At 49.8% G+C, this 26,681-nt stretch overlaps 1 protein-coding gene across 7 annotated transcripts in view; it reads left to right on the top strand.

Annotated features, from left to right (window-relative positions):
- The window catches only part of Sugp2 (SURP and G-patch domain containing 2), a 33,243-nt gene extending 15,571 nt beyond the window's left edge, over positions 1 to 17,672 (top strand). For 2 of the 7 annotated variants that reach the window (XM_057752235.1, XM_057752231.1), the window contains exons 5-11: positions 3,582 to 4,072; positions 5,505 to 5,616; positions 8,825 to 9,309; positions 10,724 to 10,785; positions 11,442 to 11,578; positions 12,239 to 12,359; positions 13,015 to 17,671. In XM_057752235.1, coding sequence (XP_057608218.1) covers positions 3,582 to 4,072; positions 5,505 to 5,616; positions 8,825 to 9,309; positions 10,724 to 10,785; positions 11,442 to 11,578; positions 12,239 to 12,359 — 1,408 coding nt within the window. In that variant the 3' untranslated portion in view covers positions 13,015 to 17,671. The other 5 variants (XR_009055672.1, XR_009055673.1, XM_057752234.1 and 2 more) reach the window with 5 other exon arrangements.
- The last annotated feature ends 9,009 nt before the right edge of the window (positions 17,673 to 26,681 follow it).

The raw sequence follows: 26,681 nt of genomic DNA, 5'->3' as shown, positions 1-26,681 counted from the left end.
ATCTCCCGGCCTCTGCCTCCCCAGTGCTGGAATTAAAGGTGAGCAATATTACAACCGACCCTAACTTTTCTTTAATTTTATTTTACAAGTTGGAAGCTTAGTTGAGTGGGGTCTGACCCTTAGTTCATCATTCCATTTAAACTTTTTCTGTTTTGTTTTGGTATTTTGAGACAGGGTTCTTCTGTAGCTCTTGGGACCTGTGGATCTGTCCTAGAACTTGCTCTGTACACCAGGCTGGCCTCGAACTCACAGAGATCCACCTGCCACTGCCTCCTGAGTGCTGGGATTAAAAACATGTGCCACCACCGCCCGGTCTTTTAAACTTTTATCTCCTTTAACGCAGGACTTAGTGCCATTGTACTTCTTGGTGCTCCTTTTCTCCTCAAACTGTCGAGTTTGCATGTTCCATTACAGAGCTGCATGAGAGTGATCACCAATAACCACAGGATGCAGTCATAGCCTCTGCCAAAGCCATTAATCCAAAACTCTTCAATTTAGCCTCTGGTAGATTTTTTTTTTTTTTTTTTGGTTTTTCGAGACAGGGTTTCTCTGTGGTTTTGGAGCCTGTCCTGGAACTAGCTCTTGTAGACCAGGCTGGTCTCGAACTCACAGAGATCCGCCTGCCTCTGCCTCCCGAGTGCTGGGATTAAAGGCGTGCGCCACCACCGCCCGGCTCTGGTAGATTTTTTGACAAGAGCAGAAAGCAGCCACATTTTTCACCAAAATATCACAGGCGCAATCTCTGGGCCACTTAATAATAATCTTCCCCTCTGAAACTTCTTGAGCCAGACCATCCTACATCTGTCTTCAATGCTTCTATTAGTCTGTCTCATCAAGTCCTGCTTAAAGCATTCAATTGCTTTCCTAATCCAAGGTTCCAAAGTCCCTTTTCTACCAATAAGCAGCGTGATCAGACCATCATATCAATACCCTACTCCTGGTGCCAGCTTCTGTCTTAGTCAGTGTTCTATTGCTGTGAAAAGACACCATGACCATCCCAACACTTTTTTCATTGTGGTAGTTTTGGTTTTTTGTTTTTCTAGACAAGGTTTCTTCTTTGTACCTTTGGAACCTGTCCTGGAACTTGCTCTGTAGACCAGGCTGTCCTCAAACTCAAAGAGATCCACCTGTCTCTGCCTCCCGAATGCTCAGATTAAAGAGATGCACCACCACTGCCTGGCTGACCACACTAACTCTTATAAAAGAAAACACTTAATTGGGGCTGGCTTAAAGCTTCAGGGATTTAGTCCATTGTCAGCATGGCAGTATGTGGGCAGACGTGATGCTGGAGAAGGAGCTGAGAGTTCTGCATCCTGATCCACAGACAACGGGAAGAAATTGCCACAGAATCTGCCTTGAGATTTTTTTTTAATATTTATTTATTATGTACACAATATTCTGTCTGTGTGTATGTCTGATGGCCAGAAGAGGGCCCCAGACCCTATTACAGATGGTTGTGAGCCACCATGTAGTTGCTGGGAATTGAATTCAGGACCTCCGGAAGAGCAGTCAGTGCTCTTAACCTCTGAGCCATCTCTCCAGCCCCTGCCTTGAGATTTTGAAACCTCAAAGCCCACTTGTAGTGACATACCTCCAAATCCACATCTCCTAATCCTTCTCAAGCAGTACCACTCCCTGCTGATAAAACATTCAACTATGTGAACCTTTGGGAGCCATTATTTAAGCCACCACACAGTACTTAGGACAGTTACCACATTTTCTTCTTTCTGTAGAGTAACACTGGGAGGGGACCCATAGTGACCTCACACGCTGGGCAAATGATCTACCCCTGAGCCACACTCAGGCTTGGTGTTTTGTTCTTGTTTTTGTTTTTCTTGATGGACTCTCACACCCCAAGTCTGGTTCAGACTTAGAAAGTAGCCAGGGCTGACCTTGAACTCTGGCTGTCCTCCTGCTTTAGTGCTGGGGTGGCAGGTGAGAAGCACACACAGGTGTCTAGCCTATGCTTCTCTCTGACACGACTTCTAAGTTGTAATGGCAGTAGGGCTTTGCCAATGGTTCCCTCAGCATTTGGGAAACTCTGAATCGCTGTTCTAGGGCTCTTCAGTTGTCACCTCCAGTATCAGCAAAGGGTTGGTCCACACCTCTGGATACTAAAGTCTGGCTGTTCAGCGCTCTGTGCAGAATAGTGTACTGCCTGCATGAAACACATCTCCAGCACATGGTTTTACTTTGATTTTTGAGAGTCTGGGCTTATCTGGAACTTGAGATCCTTCTGCCTCAGCCATCCCAGGTGTGCCACCTCATCCACCCTCCTGGGTGCTTTACATAGTCTTCAGCTTACTGGAAACACCGGAGACAGTGTGACTGTGTCCATAGCTGTTGGACTACATTGATAAGGGGCAAAAGTGACAGGAGTTCCTTCTCTTTCTATGTTACAGCCAGGCTTAGTTGACCCCCAAGCAGCATACCTTCTCGGTGTCGAGGAACCTGTGATAGTTGTTTGTGTGTGTGTTTCTTATTGTGCTTTGTTTTTGTTTTATGAACTGTTGAATGCCTGTCAGGTGTTCCATGTTGTATGGGACAATCAAAGAAAAAGGATCACTCCAGAAAGTAGTTAAGGCTCTGTGGCAGCAGGGAGGGACAGTTTTGAAGAGCTGAACCTCAAACACTGTGCAGAAGCACATTTATGATGGTTACACAAAGGTGGTTTTATGGGCAGAAGTTCCTCATACCAAAGCCCACTGATCTAATACCTTTTCTGAAAGAAAGGATCATACCCCTGCAGCTTCAGTCCTTACTGTGCGCTGTTTGCACGGTTCTCCAGGTGTGCCGGGATAGTCTTGTGACTAAAGTCATGCAAAGGCTATAAAACTCCTTCAGAAAAATTTTATAGATAACAGAAAACAACCACCATCTTCTATAATGTTTTCAAGATCTAGGTACTTCTAGAAATAAACTATTTCATTCTAATGTTTACCCTAGATACCATGATTCTACTAGAGTTCCACTACAAATGCCAGATCAAACTGGAGGACACAGGCTCCCGTTCCTTCTGTTGTTTCACATCCAGCAGAGATTTGACACCCTGTACGTGAGGGAGACAGTAAGGTGACCACCACAGCCTGGTGTGTTCAGCTGTCCCTAGGGCATCAGACTCTCCTCAGTCTTGCCACGCCTGCCTCACTGGCACACAGAAAACTCAGGAAGCACTTGACCACCTAGCCATGTGAAGGGTGCTCCTCTGCCTGCCCTGCAGCTCCTGCTCTGAGCTAACCAAAGTCAAGAAAGAACCAACCAATTCTCACTTACACACCTTTAATCCCAGTACTCTGGAGGCAGAGGATGGTGGATCTCTTTGACTTTGAGGCCAGCCTGGGCTACAAACAAATAAAAAGATAATGGCTTCTTTTGTAGTCCAGACTGGCCTTAAATTCTCTGCTTCCTGCTTCAGCCTCTCCAGTGTTAGGATTAAGAATAAACCCAGGTGGATCAAAGCTTTTGACTTTCTTGAGGCACCTGGACAACAGAGGGCTGCAGGCGCCACACTTAGGAGAGCAGCTATGCCTTGCTGAGCACAGTACTGCTCTCACGGCACCCTGCTTGTGTCTGTTTGGCAGGTTTCTGTCTGATGAGAACAGCCTGGAATATAAGTACTACAAATTGAAGTTGGCAGAGTCACAGCGACTGAACCACAGCTGGCCCATCATGGAACGGAGGCCAACACCAGCACAGTGCGCAGTGCGTGCTATGCTGTATGCACAAGCTGTGCGAAGTCTCAAGCGTAGACTCCTCCCATGGCAGCGCAGGCGGCTGCTTCGCTCTCAGGGTCCTCGAGGCCTGAAGGCCAAGAAAGCTGCCACTGCCCAGCACACATCCCTGTCCTCAGGCACTCAGCAGAGGCACCGTGGCCGCCAGACTGCAGGAGGCTCCTTACAGGTAAAGCCACCACCACGGGACTCAAGTGATGCTGCCCAGGACTGCCTACCAGAGCCTGCCAAACCCCATCCTCAGCCCTCCTGCCCTGGAGCCTTGGGCCCGTCTCCTCGGCCAACAGCAGGGGATGACTCGGGAGCCCTGCCGTCCTCTTCTCCCTGCCCCTCTGCTGATGGTAGGTGCTCACCCTACCCTCCTGTCACCATGTTCATCTGGGTTCCTTGGGGTGGTGGGTGGGGTGCCAGGTGCAGGCTGGAGTAGCCAAAAGAACTTGAACAGGATGGGCACTTGGCCATGCTGTCCTTGATGTTACTCCTGAGCCCCAACTCCTTGATCCAGGTGACAAAGTGCTGTCCAGGTACTTGCCGGGTCTCTCGCACCACAATTACCCTCACATGTGCCAGAGTTCACTGAGGCAAAAGTTTTGTGGAAAAGGACACAGTTTTCAGAGAACCAGCACACACGCTCTTGATGTTTTGCTTATTTTTTGGATGTGTTTGTGAGCGTTTTGAGACAGGATCTCTCCATATAGGTCTGGACCTCACTATGTAGACCACACTGGCCTCAAACTCAAAGAGCTCTCCCTGCCTCTGCTTTCAAGTGCTGAGATTAAAGGCATATGCCACAATGGCCTGCAAGAGCTTACTTTGTTTGAGATAGGGTCTCACTCTCTAGCCCTGATTGTCCTGGCACACACTATATAGCTGGGACTGGACTGGAGCTTACAGCCACTGACCTGCTGCATCCTTGTCCCTCTGCCTGGTCTCTACTACATTTTCATCTTGTCTAGGTTGCTTACAACAACTAGCCCAACACTCACACTACATGAAACTGGCTGTTGTGGGGTACACCTGTCATCCCAGCAGGTATGACCTGGGCTTCAAGGTCAGCCGCACCTATGTGAGACCTTGTCTCTTATAATAATCATGATAATGATAATAATAATAATCTGCAGAAATACTTCTATATTATTTAGGAGGGATTAAGAATGTGAGGAACGGATAGAGGCAGTTGCTAAGTGACTTCATTGGTTTGTGTTCAGCAATGCTGGCCATTGAGTGCAGAGCCACAAGCCTACTAGGCAAACACCCCCAAGCTGTACCCCGAGACCATTGCAGGTATATTCAACCTGGTCTGGTCAAATGTACAGGTGCAGGGCCCATGCAGCCCAAGCCCCCCATGGTGTTTTCTTGGATGCCTTCTGTGTCACTGCCCCTGCCTAAGTTTGAGGTTAATGATGGCCCATGTGGTCACCAGCAGCTTACCTGTCCTCTGCCCAGTGCTAAATAGCTTTCAGTGGAACACGTGCAGACGGCAAAGTGCCCAAGCCATGTTTCGCTGCTCCAGCAGTGTCCTGAGCTGCTGGCAGGACGTCTGCTGATTTGAGCTTTGAGAGTTTGAGCAACAGTTTAGCAGCCTGTTGGCTGATGTAATGAGGATGACAGCCAGCCCAAGTGTCCATGGGACTGCTGGTGCTTCTGCCACAGTCTGCCTGTTGACTAATTGGAACAAGGAGAGGACCCCAGAGTCATGTGGTGCAGGGAAGGATCAAAGGGAGGTGGCTTGACTCAGTCTAAGAGCTACAACCACTGCTTTCTGTTTTGTAGTGGATCCAAAGACCATGGAGACTGCTGAGAAGTTGGCCAGATTTGTGGCTCAGGTGGGCCCTGAGATTGAGCAGTTCAGCATAGAGAACAGCACCGACAACCCTGACCTATGGTATGTGCCTTGTACCCACACAATCCCCCTCTTCCCCCCCCAGCCACACGCTGAGCCGGCAGGATGGACTTACGCCTTCAGCTGAGCCTGGCCCAGCACTGGCATCCTGTGGGTCAGCCTTCACCTAGATCACCAGGAGACCCGTTGCCCTCTTGTCCCTCAATCCTCACACAAAGATTGGGTACACCAGCAACATTTGTGCATGTGCCTCACCACAGGTCGTCAGAGAAAAATCCAGAAACCAGCCCTGAAGAGCCCCAGCTGCTGAGGGAACGCTAACCTAGTGGTGGAAGGCCTCTATGATGGGGGTTCTCCTGGGCTCTTCCAGAGACCCTGTGAGATCTCCCAACCTCCACTGTACCCATGTGTTCCCAGGACCAAGCCTGGCACTTGGCTTTCCGCCTGCTTGTTGGAGAGCTATGTCATAGTCTGACTGAAAATGCAGTTGAATGTTTGCTGGGTGCCGGAGGCCTGAGTCTGTCCATGGTGCTGCACTGGGGTGTAGTTGGAAACATGCAGGTTTGGGCCAGAGCTGGAGCTCAGTTGGTAGACTTCTTGCCTGGCATGCACAGAGCCCTGGTTTATGTTCCCAACACCGGGTAAGCTACATGAAGTCGCACAGTAGTCTTGCTAGCTCTTGGAAGATGGAGGCGGAAAGTTCAAGGTTATTTTTGATCCATAGGGAATTTGAGGTCCTGCTTCAAAAAGCACAGAACGGAAGGATGGACAGAAGGTAGACAGGCTAGCTTATATATCTTAAAGAACTTACAAGTCCTGTGCAAAGAAAGCATGCTGCTCTGGCTGCCTGGGCCTGGTGTGTACATACTGTGTCCTGCACTCCTCAACCCTGACCCTTGACTGTTTTGCTTAGACTGACTCCTCCCTGGAGACCTGGGGCGCCATGCTCAGAACCACAGGGCTGCTGGCCTGTGCTGACTGATGCTTTGTATCAGCCCTTTACTTGAGCCTTTTTTCTAATTCAGTGTAGATGACAGTTTGAAAAGAACGTTCGCTGTTCTGGCACTCTGGCTCCTGCACAACAAACACTCCTATCCACCGAGCCCCATACCCAGACCCCAGTGGGATTTGTTTGTTTTCACATTGTTTATTTACTCTGTGGTGATGAGTGCACGCCACAGTTGAAGTGTAGAGGTCAGAGGATAGCTCGCAGGAGTTGTTCTCTTCTTTCACCATGTGTGTCCTGGGATCAAATTCAGGTTGTCAGGCTTGGAGGCAGGCAGTGCCTTATCCCCTGAGCCATGTTGCTGGTTCTCATATTTGAATTTGTGGGGAAATAGTAAGGGGAGAAGTTTGAGTTTTGCTTTTGAGACAGGGTCTTTACTGTACAGCCTTGGCTGGCAGGAACTCACTGTTAGACAAGCTGACCTCAGAATCACAGAGGTCCACCTGCCTCTGCATCCTGAGTGTTGGGATTAAATGTGTACAGGATTATGCCCAGCTGAAAGTTTGGTTTGGTTCGGTTTGGTTTGGTTTTGGGTTTTTTGAGATGGGGTTTCTCCATGTAGCTTTGTAGACCAAGTTGGCCTCAAACTCATCCACCTGCCTCTTCCTCCTGAGTGCTGGGATTAAAGGTGTGCGCCACTACGCCTGGCCCAGTTGGAATTTTTAATCCATTTTGTTCTAAAATAAAAAAGTCTGACTTTCCCACTTAGGCTTCTCAGCAACCGGAAGCCATCTTGTGTGTGCATCTGTCATTGCCCCCTTTGCATAGCCCAGTGCCAAGCGCTGGCTCAGCTGCTCTTGCCCAGCACTGCAGAAAATGTCTCCAGGCCTCTTAAGTTGGGAGCATAGCCCCCAGCCCCCAGGCCTGAGAGTTGTATTTGTCTGGACTCCAAATCCCAGCATGCCAGGTCCTGAACCCTCCCGGGGGCGGGGGAGATCAGGACCCCTCCCACAGGGTATTTAAGATAGCTCCCAAAGGAGAATCAGGTGGTCTCTGTTCCTTCCTCCTGGTGGTCAGCAATCCCATTAAACCTGGATATTTTTTTAATTTGGCTTGTTGTGATTTGGCATGATTGGGATTTTTACGTCGGCAGAAAGCTCGCTTTAGGAAAAATTCCTAACAAGGCCTCTCTCCTTTTCCCACCTGTGTGTGTGTCCTCCTGACTGGCTTTGAGTCCCTCACCAGCCCACAGTGTCAGTCATGATACTCTTTTAACAAGGCTGTCCAATAACCATGTGTCTGTGCATGAGGGGAGCCTCCCTTGGGACCTGTGCTAGGTCCTGCCCCTCCCCCGTGTCAGAAAACTGCACAAATAACATACAAGAGGGATGGTTGATTTGGGGTCATGGCTTCTGAGGTACCAGTTTGTGATCAATCTGGCTTCACTTCTCCCAGTTAGTGGCAAGGCCAAGAGGCACAGCAGACTTCTGGAGGCCAGGGAGCAGAAGAGCCTATGATGTGCTACCAGCAGCCTTCTTTCTCCCTTCTCCTTCTGTTCCATCTGAGTGCCCCGTGGCTGGTGGTGCACACACTCTGCAGCAGGCTTTTCCCATCTGCTGCCCCACAGCCATTCAGTTCTGACCCCCAAGCCAAGCTGACAGTCGCCCTGTGCCTTCCCACTGTTTTTGCCTGCCAGCTCTCAACATCCACATTCACTGTCACTGCCAATCACTTTGTACTTGTTAGACTGTGTGTCTGTGTGGTATTATGTGTGTATGTCCATGGGGGTTGGTATATTTTTCTGTATGGACAAACAAGCCGGAGGTTGACGCTGGGATGTCCTTCCCCAATTGCCTTTCCTCCTTGGCTTTTTGATTTTTAAGATTTATCTCTTTTTAAGAGTGTGTGTGACCACGCGTGTGCATGCGCACAGTTATGCAGGTCAGAGGAAACAGTCTAAGCTGACTATTTGCTCTGGGAACCAAATTCAATTCTCAGGCACTTGTGTAGCAAGTGTTTTTACTGGCTGAGCTGCCTTGCAAATTTTTTTTATATATTTATTTATTTATTTTGAGGTTCTTGGGATGGAATGGGGGTGGAGGCTCATGAATGTTGCATGAGCATCCTGTCTTGATGAACTTCAGGGTCATCTTGTCCCATCCAGGGAAGATTATTAGATTCATGTAGTCCTAATCCTCAACGGTCTGTCTCCCATTAGGTGGGCTGTGAAGCCAAAGCATGGCCATGCAGAGATCATGTCCTGCTGCTGCCTCTGTGCTCTGCAGCAATGCGTTTTATCCTCAGGTTCCTGCACGACCAGAGCAGCTCAGCCTTCAAGTTCTACCGGGAGAAGGTGCTGGAACTATGCCCATCCATTTCCTTCCAGTCTACTGGTGAGGCGGGGAACTCAGTGCAGAACCCCACAACTCGAAAGGAGGGTGAGGGTGAACCGGAAGAGGGGCGTTCCCAGCAGGAGGCTACACTGGAGGGCCCTGAGGTGCTGCCTGAAGAGGAGGAAGATGACGAGGAGGACGAGGAGGATGAGGGCAGAGAGGAGGCCTGTACCCTCAGACCACAGGCAAGAACTGCCAAGTGTCCAGGCTCCGAGGGCAGCTCCCCCACTGACAGCATTCCTGGAGAGGGGTCTAGGGAAGACCAGGCTGGCACCCCTGGCCTCTCACAGGCCTCCTCTGGCAGCTGCTTCCCCAGGAAGAGAATCAGCAGCAAGTCACTGAAAGTTGGCATGATTCCTGCCCCCAAGAGGGTGTGTCTCATCCAGGAGTCAAAAGGTGAGTGTCCCCAGAGTCCTGTGAGGGAGGAGGTAGCACTCCCAGGGACCATTCCACATGTGCCAGTGGCAGCCAGTCACCCTGCTTCCTCCTAACGCCTGCTGGCCTTGTGTGTAAAGATGGATCCTAAGTGCCTGGCATAGTGCACGGGGTTTTTTGCTCTCAGGGCTTAGGATTTGAGTGTCTTTTTGGATTTTGTTTTTGTTTACTTTGAGACAGAACATACGTGTGTGGCCTGTGCTGGCCAGCCAGCTCCTCCCACCCAGCTCCCACAAGGTTAGACTGCAGGTGTGCTACCACAACCAAGTTCTCCTTGGTGTGTAATGTTGGCAGGGGAGCCCAGCTAGGCCATGGCTGCAGGGCCCTGAACCTATGCTTTGATTTGAAAGTATTTTTTTTTAAGATATTTATTTATTTATTATGTATACAATATTCTATCTGTGTGTATGTCTGCAGACCAGAAGAGGGCAGCAGACCTCATTACAGATGGTTGTGAGCCACCATGTGGTTGCCGGGAATCGAACTCATGACCTTTGGAAGAGCAGGCAATGCTCTAAACCACCTCTAAGCCATCTCTCCAGCCCCATTTGAAAGTATTTTTAACCATTGTGTACTGCCCTCCCAGGTGTTAGCACAAGACCCACATGTCCAATAAGGGGAGCTTACAAAGGGCCCCTTCTCTTCTGCTGGGCTCTGTCACCACTGGGCTCTGCTAGACGCTCATCCCACCCCTTCCCACCTTGAGACACACCTAGCTTCTGAGTCCCCAAAGGTTCCCATACCTGTAGTGAAGGTGGGAGGACTGCAGCCATTGGACCTTGCAGGCTCTGTGTAACCCTGTCACCTTACTGTCCTTGGATATACCTTATGTGTCCCTAGCACTGTTAGTGGATGGCCATTAGCCCAACTGTGACCCTTGTGTCCTGTATCTTGGTGCATGGGGGAGCTGAACCATGCTTCTTGCCAGGAAGTATGTCTGTCTTACCTCAGGTGCCTTAGTGCCTTGGGCATTAGTGAGACAGCTCTGCATTGTCTTCAGTGACTTCCATGATGAGCATTTGGTACTCTTCTGAGTTGGAGTTCTCAACTGATAGTTAGGATTCCTGAAACTGCCCCTCTGGTGTCCTCTTGATGGAACTAGAAGGATGCAGTACTGGTGTGACTTGCCTGCTGCAAAAGAGTTCCTGTGACCATGTGAAATAGCCCAAGCAGTAGTCCTGTGCAGGCCAGCACTCTTATATCACAGCCATATGCAGCCCAGCTCAGCAGACATAGAATGTTGGAGAGCTGGAGGTGGGAAGGGAGCCAGCAGCTGCCTGATGTGGGCTGTGTCTTCACCAGACAGCATTTCTTTCTATCTCTAAGGACATGGGCCAATGTTCACTGTGGACAGCTCTCTCCTTTTGTCTTCCAGTCCATGAACCAGTTCGAATCGCCTACGACAGGCCTCGGGGTCGTCCCATAGCCAAAAAGAAGGTGTGTGTGACTGCATAGTGACACTCCCTAGCCCCTGCAGGAGCAAGATCGGATTGGTACACTTGGTGCCACTTGTGATGAACTTTCAGACACTTTACAGAGCTGGGTGTGGAGCATGCCCTTGTGTCCCAGGTGTTCAGGCGGCTTGAGGCAGGATGGTTACTTATGTACAGGAGTTCCAGGCTGGCCCGGGCATCACAGCAAGCCCCATCCCCAAGACAGCAGCTAGGCATGGACATGCCTGTGTCCCTGCCTCCAGGAGGCTGAGCTGGAGACGCCCGATTCAGCCCTACAATGTAAACTATGCAGTACATAGGAGAGCAGTGATTGGTCTACTCACTGGAGAGGCCACTCGTCCTCAGAGGTCTCTTGCTCAATCTTTCCTGCTGAGCCTTTGGCCTGGGCCTTGCCCTCCTCACAGGGTTTCCCTCACAGGCTCAGCACAGGGCAGCAGCATGCCGCACCACTGCCAGGTGCCAGTTCTGACCCTGGGGTAAGGGATCTGGCCTCAAGAAGTCCCACCCCCAGGGATGTTACAGGGAAGCTGGAGGTGAGTGGGGCTCACCATCCCAGGCATCTGGGGTTAGGAGAGCATTTGGGGATCCAGTGCATGCTGGAGCAGACTGGTCCACCCACCCCTGCCTCTTTCTCTTCAGAAACCCAAGGACCTGGAGTTTGCCCAGCAGAAGCTGACAGACAAGAACCTGGGCTTCCAGATGCTGCAGAAGATGGGCTGGAAGGAAGGCCATGGCCTGGGCTCCCTGGGGAAGGGCATCCGTGAGCCCGTCAGCGTGTATGGCATGGCTGGTGGGGGGACCCTGGGTGCCTTGTGTTGGGGCTAAGCCACAGTGTACATACAGCTGGGTCATTGTTTTTAATTAGCTGCTCATTTGGGTGCACAGATGTGGCCAACTCCTTCCTCTATAGATCTGGACAGCTTTTTGACCTGATGTTCATGGCCTTGGAATCTAAGCAGCATTTCTGGTAGTTATGGCACAGGTGTTTATAGAAGCCATTACAGTCTGCCAAGGTGGGGACACAGATCCTCAACTCCTGTTTGTATATCCAAAGGGCATGTTCCTCAGTGCCAGTACACCCCTGCATCAGGCATCTTCTTGTGTCAGGCAGCAAACCCATGGAAGGCTCCAGTCAGGCCTGGCACTCATCTGTGACCCTAACTCTTGGGATGCTGAGGCAGGAAGGGGATTGTGAGTTCCAGGCCATGTTCACATGAGCTAGTAGCCTTAGTTTTTCTTTTTCTTTTCCACTGTGGCTTGTGACTTGTGTTTTTCTTGTTTGATTTTTGCTATGCTAGGGAGAGAGCCCTGGGCCTTACCATCCATTGCAAGCACTTTGTCACTGAGCCATGCCCCGGCCCTGTGACTGTTTCCTTTCTAGGTGTCTGTCCCATGCCCCTGTGCACCCACCCTTGACTGTTGTCTCTTCTCTGCAGGGGGACTCTCTCAGAAGGAGAGGGCCTGGGGGCTGACGGGCCGGAGCAGAAAGAAGACACGTTTGACGTCTTCCGCCAACGCATGATGCAGATGTACAGACACAAGCGAGCCAGCAAATAGGTGCGTGCCAGGACCCAAACCAGCACCTGATGCCATCAGAAAGAGTCTGAGAGAGACAAAGGACTTTTCCTGCCTGTGCCCCTCTTTCTGTCCAGGCATGCACAGGAGGAAACTTCCCTCCACAAAGGGGCTGCCTGCTGGTCCCAGGCTTCCCATCTCACCTCCAGTGCCTCCGCTGGGCTTTGAGCATGCTATCATGGGAGCAAGCTACCCTTGGCCCTGCCTGTTCTTGCTCAAGGTTTCTCTCAAAATTGACAGTCCCTTGCAGGGTCAAGCAGCCAGTACAGACTTGATGATTAATGACCTTGCCCAGCCTACATATTCCTTCCTGTGGACCTGCAGTGGTGTTCTTGTGAAGGCCTTAGGCCTACAGGCCTCATCCTTCCCACTCTTGCCCCCCGCCCCCTTTTAAACATTTACTGTGTGTATATGTGAAGCAGGTGTGTTGAGGTGCCTGTGTGGAGGGCAGAGGACAACTTGTAAGTCAGTTCTCCGTCCACCATGTGGGACCCTGGGATTGAACTCAGGGCCTCAGGCTTGGTGTCAAGCACCTTTATCCACTGAGCCCTGTCGCCAGCCCTCATTCTTGGTTCTTGACCTTCTCTCCCACAATGCTCCAAACTCAGTTCTGAACAGCCATTCTCTTCCTGACTAGATCAGAGCCACTGGCGACAGAGATAAGCCTCGAAGCAGCCTTGCCCTTCCTGTACCCTGCCCCGGACGCCTGCAGCCTAAGCCTCGGTGTGTACTCGGCCAGCTCCACATCCCCGGGTCAGGTTCCACCAGGCCTTGCCACTGCACACTGCAGCAACTGCTCTCAGGCACCCTTGCCTTCTAGCTTTTGACTCTGTCCTTCATCTTGTTCTTCTTTTGTAGGTAGCCCCTCAGCCTTAGTGCCAAGGGCCTGGCTCCCCTGCAAGTTCTCCACACAGCCCCACCTTCTAGAGAGAGCCCTGCCTTCTGTCTCCAGAGCTTATCTGGGCTCTGATGGAGAGGGAGCCGTGTGGATTCTTGCTTTTGAGCAATGGTGTCTCAGCTCCTGCAGACTTCTGAGAGCTCTGCAGGCTGAGGCAGGGGTATTAGGACAAGTTAAAGTCTAGCCTGGCTGTGTAGGAGGACCCTGTCTTGGGAGACTTCTTAAAATCTTAGCCCCAGATGAATACAGCTTACATGCCCAGCACATGCTTGTCTCTGTCCCTGGGGAGTGTATCCTGAGGAGAACCCCAACCTGTGCACTGTTGGCCTTAGTGCAGCTCCCACAAGGTGGTGCTGGGACACTGCTGTGCTGTCTCCATAGACTCTTTCTGGGCCTCTGGAAGGATGAGGCACTGCTCAGAGCCCTCCTTGTGCCCAGCACTGCCCATGTCTGCCACCCCTGATCTGTGCTGATACTCTCGCTGGGGTCCAGCCTCCCACCACTGGTCTGGTGTCAGCCATGAGCATAGCTGGAGGGAGGATCTTGGGTCGTAATGCTCGGCTTCTGTTGCCCCATTGTGCCCCTTCTTCATAGCTGCTGCAGTCCCAGGCCCACCTGGCTCTCTTGTCTTGGCAACTCACAGGTCTTTGTAGCTATGAGGATGCTTCACTGCAGCTGGGTCACAGTCTGACCAGGGACCCAGGCTGCAGCTTCGTCCTCTGGTCTTTTCTTTCACTTTTCTAGCAGCTTCCATGTTGACTGTGGGTTGGAGCAGGACCCTGGCCCATGGTGGGCTCTGCAAGTGGAGCACACAGCTTGTCTCTCCAACTTCTCTCCAGGCATCTGCATTTTGTGCTGATCCATTGGGTCTTCAAGATGATTAAGGAATTGCGGGTATATGGCCCTGGTGCCAAGACTCCTGTACTCCTGGAACTGAGACTGTCAGGAACCGCCTCCCGACCTGAGAAATGTCATTCTTGGGTTCTCTTCTGGGGACAGGGCAGGTGGTGGGGAGCGGGAGCACGTACCTCACACCAGTCCGTGCGAGCTGTCGTGACCCTCCTCACATACACCATGCTGTCCTCACTCTCCTAAAGCCACCTTGCTCTCCAGTCAGGCTGCTTTGTGGGCAGGGCTATGGAAGATACCTGATGCACATATGTGTGGCCTTATCCCTGTCACAGTGTTTCTCCTGTCATTCTAGTTCCAGGGTCACTTCCACAAGGGCCATGGATTCCAAAAGCTGTGCTGGCCTGGCTTGCCGTGGCTCTGGCATGCTCCTGTTCCTGGAAGTACTTGGTGAAGGTTGGTTCTGGTCCCTGGTAAAACGCAAAAGAACGCTGATGATGTCACACTTGGACGTTGTTGTGTTTGTGAGGATCTAAGATGTCATGGTGTTGTCATGTCAAGTGCTCAGAATAAATGAGGAGCAGACCCACTGCCCGGCCCGCCCTGCAGTCACTGAGGCCCCAGCGGGGAGGCATTGGGCGTCTGAGGTCAGCCTGAGTTATGTCATACGCTGTGTGGAAGAACAGGAAATGACTTAGATATAGTGGCTTATGTCTATAATCTCAGCACTAGAGAGACAGGCAGGAGGATATCCTGAGCCACAGAACAAAAAGGTCGGTCCTGTGAGGAGGACATGAAAGGTGACAGTGCAGACCTAGGCCTGACGGGAAAGGCTCTGTAGCGCTGATGACAGTTGTCTCAGGTCCAGCCCTCGTGCTGAGTGCTCCCACCCTAATAACGGGCACCTCAGGCTTGATGACAGTCCAGGACCAATGAAGCTACTCCTGGACTTTATGACATTTCTCCCAGGCCAGACAACGGCTGCTCCCCAGGCCCACTGTATTCTACAGGCCCTTATAAAATCCAAAGTCTCTGAGGGCCTGAGAGATGGCTCCGAGATGAAGAGCATTGACTGCTCCTATAGAGGAACCTGGGTCAGTTCCCAGCACTCACATGGGCAGCTGATAGCTCCAGTTTAAGGGATGTGACACCCTCATACAGACATAACATGCAAGCAAAATACCAATGGACAATATCAGTAAAAAGGAATAAAAAGTAAAAATTAAACACTGAGCAGTGGTGGCACACGCCATTAATCCCGGTACTTGCAGGGAGAGGCAGATGGCTCTCTTGAGTTTGAGGCCAGCCTGTTCTGGAGAGTGAGTTCCAGAACAGCCAGGGCTACATGGAGAAACCCTATCTCAACAGCAGACTCTGGTAAAATAAATTAATATTTTCTTCAAGTGGGAAGAACCAGGGCACAATCAAAAAGCAAAACTGGCCGGGCGATGGTGGCGCACGCCTTTAATCCCAGCACTCGGGAGGCAGAGGCAGGCGGATCTCTGTGAGTTCGAGACCAGCCTGGTCTACAAGAACTAGTTCCAGGACAGGCTCCAAAGCCACAGAGAAACCCTGTCTCGAAAAACCAAAAAAAAAAAAAAAAGCAAAACTGAACTCCAACTGTGAACAACACCTTGTCCTGTGTCTGGGATCCACTCTTGGTCTGGGCTCCTCCGAAGTACTTGGGTCACTTCTTCGATTCTGCCCTCTGCAGCACACAACTCACCTAGGCTTCAGCTGACTTTCGCTTCACAGCTGCTGTGCTCTTCTCTTGTAACTGGGCTACACTTGATGAATAGCTCTCCTAGGGTTTCACAGTGCCAAACCTCAGCTTTCCTTGTCTTCAAAACCAGTACAATCTGGGTCTCACACCCAAGTTCAAGTACAAAGGTCCACCGTCAGCCACCTCTGGAACACAGCCTAAGTGTGCTGTAGGGTAACACTTCTCAGAAGATTTCACCCCAACAATGCTAGTCTTTTTTTTTTTTTATTTCAAGATGGTTTCACTATGTAGCCCTTATTGGCCTTGAACTCACAGAGATCCTCCTTGTTGTGCCTCCTGAGTGCTGGGACTGTGCCACCACCACCCTGGCTGCCCTCAGTGTTCCTGTATTCCACGCTCTTACAGAACAGCCCACAGAGCTGTCAACACTCGGTGGCTATCGAGGTTTATTTTGGGGTTAAGCCCATTAAACTTCTCAGGGTCCAGAAAGATTCGCTATGGCAGGGAAAAGTGGCTGGGGAGAGGGATCTGAGGGGTAGAATAAACGTTCCTCCTGTGTGTGGGAAGAAGGGAAGAAAAAGGGGGTCATTCTCCACAAAGCTTCAGTTTATATAGGCAGACCAAAAAGTTAGCAATTCCATGGGCAGTAACCAGAGTATCAGGCACGCATTTTCAGAGTCACAGAAGCCAGTGGATCTGATAAGGAGGGCTTCATGCCTCAGAGCTGGTGTGCCTATGAAATGCTAGGAGCTCTGGGAACTCGACCTTGGGTAGTCAGAATGACCTAAGGGCTTGATTTGCATTAGCGGCTAATTGGTTGAGTTAAAAGGAAATCTCTTTTGGCAACTTTGATTTTGACTCCAGCAGGGTACCCAGATGAGAATTTTTCTCTTTGAAGCTAGTTTTAGCGACTCAGATCTTTTTCCTGTCTAAACAGCTAATCTCCTAGGCTATGATCTTATGTTAACTGAAACCAAGGAGAAGGGTAATACAAAATATTAGTAGCTTGTTAGGTCAGAGCAAAGGTCAGTAGATCACAGCTACCTGAGTCTGCTGCTATAGCAGACATGGGCTCCCTTCTTGTCAGTAAGTGCTGTCAATAAAGTTGTGGGGGGGCCGGGCGGTGGTGGCGCACGCCTTTAATCCCAGCACTCGGGAGGCAGAGGCAGGCGGATCTCTGTGAGTTCGAGACCAGCCTGGTCTACAGAGCTAGTTCCAGGACAGGCTCCAAAGCCACAGAGAAACCCTGTCTCGGAAAAAAAAAAATAAATAAAAAAAAAATAAAGTTGTGGGGCCCTAGTTTTGTGTAGATTTTGGCTTTGAGGATGAAGGTTTGACTTGAGTACAATGCTTTCACACCAGGGCTTCACTGTGTGGGGAAGGTATCCGGTTGCCCTACAGGAAAAGTCAGGTTTATACACTGCTGGGAGACTATAGGAGGGAGGAATGCCATGATTTCACAAGATTTTTACAGAATTGACAATGACTTATTCAAAAGACAGGTGTTTCTGTAGCTCTGCAAAACGGGTTACTCTGTGTGGAGTGTCCTTACTCCTGTGGCGTGTCCAATAGATCTTAATGTATAGAATACTTGTGGGTGAGCTCACCACAGGTGGTCTCAGTGACCTTTCTAGCTTCAAGTTCCAAAGTCCTCTCACAGTGCTCCCAAAAACATGGTCAGGTCTGTCACAGCAATGTCTACTTCTGATGCCAGCTTGTCTAAGATTTCTATTGCTGATGAAACATGACCAAAAAGCAAGCTGGGGAGGAAAGGGTTTATGACTTACATTTCCACAGCACTGCTCCTCATCAAAGGAAATTAGGACAGGAACTTCTACACCCCAGGCAGAAACCTGGAGGCAGAGGGCATAGAAGGGTGCTGCTTCCTGGCTTATTCCTTACAGCTTGCTCAGCCTGCTTTCTTTTTTTTGTTTTTTTTTGTTTTTGTTTTTGTTTTTTGTTTTTTTGTTTTTTGAGACAGGGTTTCTCTGTAGCTTTTGGTTCCTGTCCTGGAACTAGCTCTTGTAGACCAGGCTGGCCTCGAACTCACAGAGATCCGCCTGCCTCTGCCTCCCAAGTGAGCCTGCTTTCTTATATAACCCAGGACCACTAGGCCAGGGATGATACCACCCTTGGTGATGAGATGGGCCCTCCCCCATTGATCACTAAGAAAATGACTTATCAGCCTTCCTGCACTCTCTGAAGGAGGTTTTTTCTTTTTTTTTTTTTAAGGAGGTGTTTTCTTAATTGATGTCCCTTCCTCTCAAATGACCCCAGCTTGTGTCAAGCACACCCTGAGACTTTGAATGTAGGGCTATGTATAAGTAGTGAAACGTGTTCATACAGGAGATTGCTCCCCTCGTTTGGCTTCCATAGTCTTGGGAGGCTGAGGATGGGTCTAAACAATAGACTGAAACATGGAAACAAAATCCAGATAGCAAACTGTGTGTTCTGGCCACTTGTATGGTCATGTCTGCTTGGGACACTAAAGCAGGAGGGTCCCTTGACCTGGGAATCTTGGACCCTGCACAGAGATCCCCTACTCAACACAAGCCAGAGTAGAGCAGGAAGCTCCCCTCCTCACACATCCGCAAAGTCAAATGACAGGGGGGGCTGGAGAGATGGCTCAGAGGTTAAGAGCATTGCCTGCTCTTCCAAAGGTCCTGAGTTCAATTCCCAGCAACCACATGGTGGCTCCCAACCATCTGTAAAGAGGTCTGGCGCCCTCTTCTGGCCTTCAGGCATACACACAGAATATTGTATACATAATAAAATTTAAGAGCCGGGCGGTGGTGGCGCACGCCTTTAATCCCAGCACTTGGGAGGCAGAGGCAGGCGGATCTCTGTGAGTTCGAGACCAGCCTGGTCTACAAGAGCTAGTTCCAGGATAGGCTCCAAAACCACAGAGAAACTCTGTCTCGAAAAAACAAAAAACAAAAACAAAACAAAAAAAAAAGGCAAATGACAGGCACATGAGCCCCAGCAACATAAAACAGCTCCCAGGTGTTTCTTTACGAATACTTGGCCTTGCCGGGCAGTGGTGGCGCACACTTGGGAGGCAGAGGTAGGCGGACTGAAGCTAGCCTGGTCTACAAGAGCTAGTCCAGGATAGGCACCAAAGCTACAGAGAAACCCTGTCTAAAAAAAAAAAAAAGCAATACTTGGCCTTTGTGAAGCAGAACAGAGACCTGTCTCCTTCCAGGGATGCTCTGCATTCACAGCTGCATGGAAAATAGGTTTAAGACAGTTTGCTCATTAAGTATGAGTCACTTTCACAGCTGTCTTATTGTCACTTGAAAATATTTTTAATGACGTTTATTGAAGTTGGCTCAGTGGCTAAGGGCACTGGCTGCTCTTCCAGAGACCAGGGTTCAATTCCGAGCACCCACATGGCGGTTCACACCTTCTATTATAACTCCAGTTCCAGGGACTTTGACACTCTCTTCTGGCCTCAGTAGGCACTGTACAGACATACATGCAAGTAAAATACCCATACACATAAGGTCTTAATTAAAAATTGGTGTGTGTTGCCAGGTGATGGTGGCACACACCTTTAATACCAACACTTGAGAGGCAGGGGCAGGTGGATCTCTGATTTCAAGGCCAGCCTGGTCAACAAAGCGAGTTCCAGGACAACTAGAACTATTAAACAGACAAATCCTATCTCAAAAATTAAAAAAAAAAAAAATTAAAAAAAAAAGTTGGTGTGTATGTGTGGTGAGTGAATATGGCTGCATATGCCACCACCTCTTGTGAAGGACCGGAAGTCAGTTCTTTCCTTCTAGCCTGCGGGTTAAACTCAAGTCATACCATCTAGCAGCGAGTGTCTTTATTTTCTGACCTGTCCTGGCCCATCACTTGTTTCCACTTATGCTTCTTTTAATATATTTAATTTTATGTATGGATGTTTCACTTACATGTGTATATGTACCATGTGCTTCCCTGGTTCCTGTGGAGGCCAGAAGAGGGCATAAGATCTGGAACTACAGTTACAGATGGCTGAGTAACCATTGATTGCTGGGCATCAAATCCTGGTCTTCTGGAAGAGCAGCCAGTGCTCTTAATCATTGCTCCATCTCTCCAAACTCTTTGGTTTTAGAGACAGGATTTCAATGCACAGCTCTGCTGGCTTGGAAGTCTCTGTTTAGAACAGCACCAAACTCACAAAGATCTCTCTGCTTCTGCTCTGTTCCTAAGTGCACATCATAGAATAAAAGCACACATGCACACACACATACACAGGTTATCAAGAAACATGCCCCTTGCCTCATCCATTTGGTCCCACTTGCCAGGCCTCTAAAGTCCCCGAGTTCAGTGGCATCCTCCCTAATGTCCAGCTCTATACCCCTTCACAGCCCTCTACTGTCTGAAGTGAGGCACTGGGGGAGGGGATAGGGCAGCTGTAGCTACTTGCTCCCTCCTATAGTCCAGACAGTCCTGCACTGATGCCACTGTTCTGTGGTCCAGGAACCAGCATCTGTCCCTGCAGATCTTGTGGCCTGGGTAGAGTATCAGGGACTGGTGGCCAGTGGAAAGACTGGCTAACATTACAGAGTGACCCAGGACTGGGCTGCTCTTCTCTTCCTTCTTGGGTCCACTGCCCTGCCTGCTGTCCACCACATTTGCAGGAAGGGAAACAGACCTAGGAATAGCTGTGTTGCTCAATCCTTTAGAGCATATTTTTCCATCTTACTATGACAGCAGGCAGCCATGCTTCCAGCTCAGTAATGGTTTACATCCTGACCTTCTGGTTCTGAACTTGGTGTGTAGAATACAGGTACCTGCACCGCAGTTGTCTTGCCAGGGCTCACTCTCTTTGCATACACAACTCCTGCTGCCTTTGGTTGGTGTGAAAAACGAAGCTCTGTTAAACCCAGGCTGCCTGGAATCTGATCCTCCTGCCTCGGCCTCGCATATGCAGGGAAGACATGAGTGGACCCCTCCCCCACAATAGTAGCACTGTATATAAGTCCAGCACCAGATGTATAAAGTAAGGAAGGACATCACCCTTCCAGTATGGTCGAAGAGAAGACTTTTATTGTATGAGGAGAGTCCAGAGCAGGGAGAGAGTGGTCTAAGTATGGCCAGCAGACTGGATTGGACGATGAGAGTGAGCAAAGGAGACCAGAGGGGACCGAGAGTGAGTGGCTGAAATGGGGCAGGGTCATTTAGGAATGAGAAGCTGGGGGAAGGGAAGCCATGAGCTGGAGAAGTTTAGGGTAGGGTTCAGCCTGGAGGTCAGCAGATACTTGCTATGCTAGTAGGCACCACAGATAGACGTTTGTCCAGCGTTTCTTTTGGACTTGACAGTATTGCAACTGTAGAAACAAGATGATCACATGAAGACAGACGTTTAGGTCTAGCTCTGGTGACATCCCAACTATGGAAATGGGCATGGTGGTGCTCACCTTCAATCTTAGTGTCTGAGTCCAGCCTGGGCTACACACTGATACCATGTCCCCCTCTGCCACCAAAAAACAAAAACGTGGTGGAGAGAAGAGAGGAGGAAAATCTCACACAAGTTCCTTTCCAGTGTTTGGAGCTCAAAGGAGGTTGAGCCCTATGGTTCTGTGGGACTTGCTGGTTTGCCCCTTGGCTAGTATGATTTGACACTGGTGAACATTTAAGTCTGGGAACAAGGCTGAGTGAAATACTTAGCCTTGGGATACTATTGACAAAGGAGTAGGTACCTAAGTGGTCTCACACACTAGGGAAGCGCTATCGGCCAGATCCCCTGGCTTTCGCAGTTCCTGTCTGCACACACCTTGAACCCCCCCCATCGCTGCGGAGGCGTGAACCACCACAGCCAGCTTCCCCAAGATACTTTTAAAAACCCTGCACACCGAGGAGCAAAGTTCCCTGTGTGGGACGTGGGTGTATCATTCACTCCCCAGCCTGGACCTTGTCGGAAGGGGAGTGCCAGGGAAGAAGGCAAACAGGAAGTGAAGATGGCAGGCTGTCACATGCTGTGGAAGCTGCATCCGCTAGCTTTTCTTTGGGAAACAGCTGTGGTCCACTGAGAAAAGCCTGATTTAAACCAAAAGGCCGTCTTCCTGTGCTGACGAAGGAAAGGCTCCCTTCCCCCGGGCCTGCAGACATTCTGCTCACTACGTGTTCAAGGAGCGCACAGGTTCCTACCCCACATCTGAGACCAACCACAATGAGTCTAGAAACCGCAGGGTTTCTTTAGAGAACGCCTCCACGGAAAAGGGGGGTGGGAGAATAAGACGCTGGGGCCCAGCCTGGGAGGAGGATCCGCAGTATCGCAGGTGAAAGGAACAGTCCTGTGGTGAAAATAATCGTGGCTATCAGGAATAATGAGCATGAATTCCTTCCCACTCCTGTGACGGCAGCCTGAGAGAGAGGCCTTTTTTTTTTTTCCTTTGGTTTTTTGTTTTGTTTTTTCGAGACAGGGTTTCTCTGTGGTTTTGGAGCCTGTCCTGGAACTAGGAGAGAGAGGCTTTTTTTTTTTTATGTATATATATATTTTTTTTTTATTCTTTTTTACTTAAAATTTCCAACTGCTCCCCGTTTCCCATTTCCCTCCCCGTCCTCCCACATATTGCCCCCTCCCCCCGCTCCCCTCCCCCTATCCCCACTCCACTTCTCCTCCCCCTAGTCCACTCCCCCTCCCTCTCGATACTGAAGAGCAGTCCAAATTCCCTGCTCTACATGAAGACCAAGGTCCTCCCACTTCTATCTAGGTCCAGGAAGGTGAGCTTCCAAACAGGCTACGCTCCCACAAAGCCAGTTCATGTATTAGGATCGAAACCTAGTGCCATTGTCCTTGGCTTCTCATCAGCCTTCATTGTCCGCCTTGTTCAGAGAGTCCAGTTTCAACCCATGCTTATTCAGTCCCAGTCCAGCTGGCCTTGGAGAGCGAGAGAGAGGCTTTTAAAGATATTTTTAAAATATATTCTTGTCGGGGCTGGAGAGGTGGCTCAGTGGTTAAGAGCATTGCCTGCTCTTCCAAAGGTCCTGAGTTCAATTTCCGGCAACCACATGGTGGCTCACAACCATCTGTAATGAGGTCTGGTGCCCTCTTCTGGCCTGCAGGCATACACACAGACATAATATTGTATACATAATAAATAAATATTTAAAAATATATATACGTGTCTTTGTGTGTGGGGGGTGCAGTGCTCAAGGAGTGCAACAAAAGCTTTGTGTATAGGGGAGGGAAGGCGGGGGCACTTGAGAATAAGCTAGAAATCCAACCTGAGTCCAACTTTTTCAAGTGTCAGTGGCGGTGTGAGGATGTGCCCACAGAGGCCAGAGGAGTGGTCACATTCCCTAGTGTTGAGTTATAAGTGGTCGGGGTGCTGGAAACTGAGCTCTGGTCTTCTGCAAGAGCAGCCAGTACTCTGAACCTCTGGACTCTCTCCAGCCCCTGGTCGTACATTTTGTGTGTGTAATAAGCCGGGCGGTGGTTGCGCACGCCTTTAATTCCAGCATCGGGAGGCAGAGGCAGGTGGATCTCTGTGAGTTTGAGGTTGGCCTGGTCTACAGAATAAGTTCAGGACAACCAGGTCTACACAGAGAAACCCTGTCCTGAAAAATAAACGAACAAAAAAGATTGGGAAAATGTGAAATTTGCTATTTTACCCTGAGCACACCTGTCATCGCAGCACTCTGAAGGTGTAGGCAGGAGGTTCAAGACCCTTGTGGACTACAGACGAGTGCCAGGTCAGCTTGGGCTACATGAACCCCTAACTCAAGTATTAACTTGGTGGCATATATCATATATACACTGCTGCACAATCCTGTCGTTCCAGAGCATTCTGAACGCCTTTAAGAAGATCCCATTAGCAGCCATTCTGTATTCTCAGCACATGTATATATCTGCTCTGATTAAGATTTTTTATTTGTGTGTTTCTTGCTGAGAATAGAAGCTGGAGCCTCCTGCAGGAGCAGCTTGTTGGGCAAATGTGCCTACCAGGCCACATACCCTCAAACTCTCACTGACTATTGAACTGTTTACTGCCATGCCCCTCATCTGGTAATTTTGTTTTGTTTAGCTTTGTTTCTGATTCAGTCTACTGAATGCCGAATCAGAGTGCATTCAAGCCTCCACAGGAAAGGGTCAGGGCCAATGCCAGGTGGGTGGATCTGACTTGAGCACCCTGTGTTCATCTCACTCCCTTAGCTCTGGCCTTCTGCACCCATTCAGGCCCACCGTCCATGGCTACCCTGTCTACAAGAGGCCAGAGATACCAACCTGATTGTGAGGAGTTGGAGCCTCACAGATGGTGGGTCTGGATATTGGCTATGTGTTTGGGTCTAAACAGCCTCAAGGAGTGATCCTACCTGCCACCCCCTTTTCTTCTATACCAGAGGAGACTGTTCTCATATTGTTAGCCATGAACATAAACAGCTTCAGGCAAAAATTGACCTCAAGAGCCCCATACCAATCAGACTGGCTTCAAGCATCTATTCTAAAAATTGAGCTTATTTCTATAATTCTACTGAGTTCATGGTCGGAACTTTCTAACTTGGCAAACTTCTATTCATTCTTCAAACCCTTCACCCCCACACTTCTTCCTTCATGTGTTTATTTGTTTGTTTATTGGTTTTTCGAGACAGGGTTTCTCTGTGGTTTTGGAGTCTGTCCTGGAACTAGCTCTTGTAGACCACGCTGGTCTCAAACTCACAGAGATCTGCCTGCCTCTGCCTCCCAAGTGCTGGGATTAAAGGCGTGCGCCACCACCACCCGGCCCTTCATGTGTTTATACAAATGCTTTGCCTGTCTACTCTGTGGCAGAAAAAAAGAGATCTGTCACTGTGTGTAGCGCCCGTGCCACTACCGGTCGGTTTGTGAGTCTCAGGCTAACAATATGAGAACAGTCTCCTCTGGTATAGAAGAAAAGGGGGTGGCAGGTAGGATCACTCCTTGACACATAGACACACAGAGACAGAGACAAGGGGACATGGATCATCCTTGACACAAGAATGCCGACTTTATTGTTCTCCAGGGAAGCTTACATAGGGATCCTTAACTGATAGCCATGCCCTAGCCCTCGGGATCTTTCAGCTGCAGGCCTCACCAGAACCCACTCCCCTGCCATCAGTGTCTCGTGCTCAGAGCAGCTGTAGGCACAGGTAAACAAGTTGTTTTGCTCAGTTCACTCCAGCGGCAAAGGGTCTGAGGCAGGCAAAGAAAGTCAAGGGGCCCCCAACATCCGTGTGTGTCTCGGTGTGTTTGTGTGTTTATGGCACATCATATGTGTGGGGTCAGAGGGAAACTTGGGGGAATACTGTCCTCCAACGTGTGGCTCCCAGTGATCAAACCCAAGTCTTCAAACTTTGCAGCAAGCACCTTTACCTGATACGCCAGCCCATGAGACTTCAGTCATCTCTGGAGCACTCTTTCCAACCCTGGGTCTATGTCTGTACCCAGTCTACTGAGACCTCAGGGAAATGCCCAGCAAGATGTACCCATGTCTTTACTTTTTTTTTTTAATTATTTATTATGTGTACAGCATTCCTTCCATGTGTGCCCGCAAGCCAGAAGGGGGCGCCAGGTCTCATTATAGATGGCTGTGAGCCACCATGTGGTTGCTGGGAATTGAACTCAGTCAGAGCCATCTCTCCAGCCCCCCCCTGCCTCCCCCCCACACCCGTACCCACGTCTTTAATCCCAGCACTGAGGAGGCAGAGGCAGGCCAGCCTGGTCTATTTATAGAATTCCAAGACTGCAGAATAAATGAGACCTTGGCCCAAAACAAGTTTATGGGCTAGAGAGAGCCCAGTAAAGTGCTGTGTGTCCATCAGAGTCTGAGTTTAAATGCCAGAGCTGGCCGGGCGATGGTGGCGCAGGCCTTTAATCCCAGCACTCGGGAGGCAGAGGCAGGCGGATCTCTGTGAGTTCGAGACCAGCCTGGTCTACAGAGCTAGTTCCAGGACAGGCTCCAAAACCACAGAGAAACCCTGTCTCGAAAAACCAAAAAAAAAAAAAAAAAAAAAATGCCAGAGCTGGTGGTGCATGCTTGTAATCCCAGTGCTTGGGAGGAACATACAGGCAGATAGACCCCTTGGGATTGCTGCCCAGGCAGACTAGCTTAGCCCTTGAGCCCCAGATCAAGCAAGAGATCCTATTTCAAGAAGAAGGCGGGCAGCTTCTGAAGTTACTCTCTGGCTCCCACATGCATGGAGGACATCCCCAAGTACTGGGACTGCATCTGGGCCACTTACACTCAGGTATCAAAATCTCCAGGCATTTCTATCCCTGGGGAGCCCTGCCCCAGCAGCAGTCTCTCTCACCCCTTCCCAAACCCTGGCCGACTCTGAAATGCCCCTTCTATCCCTGGACCACCCTATTCTGGACATGGATGCTGATGTTGTCCCCACAGGGCTGCTGTGCCAGTGTCATGTTTTCCGCTCATCCACGTTGCAGCTTTCGTTGGGACTCCATTCTGCTTTGGAGTGAGTAATTTTTCACTGTGCGGATGGACCATAGTCTGTTTCTATCTTGACTGACATTTGGAGGACACTTCATACCTCTTGACTGCTGTGTGCTTGCTGCTGTGAACTTGGGCATACATGTGATTGTATGGCTGTAGACTTTATATCTCTTGGACACATACATAGCTAATTACTTGGCCATATAGAATATAGATGAAATCCTTCAGCCTGTGACAACTGTCCACTCACCTGTGCAGAAGCCTGCACACCCTTGTGATGTTACCCTTTGGAGCATGAGGGTCCCATGGGTGGGCGGATTAATTTTTAGGAATAAACTCCTGTTAACACCCCTTCAAAGTGTTCTCTGTTTTATTGTTGGTTTATTTTTGAGACAGAGTCACATCCCCGGCTGGCCTCAGACTCAATGAATAGC

The sequence above is a fragment of the Chionomys nivalis genome, chromosome 20 (assembly GCF_950005125.1).
Source record: "Chionomys nivalis chromosome 20, mChiNiv1.1, whole genome shotgun sequence".
Taxonomy (NCBI): domain Eukaryota; kingdom Metazoa; phylum Chordata; class Mammalia; order Rodentia; family Cricetidae; genus Chionomys; species Chionomys nivalis.
The sequence above is the reverse complement of the archived record's forward strand: the minus strand, read 5'-3'. Positions and strand labels throughout refer to the sequence as shown.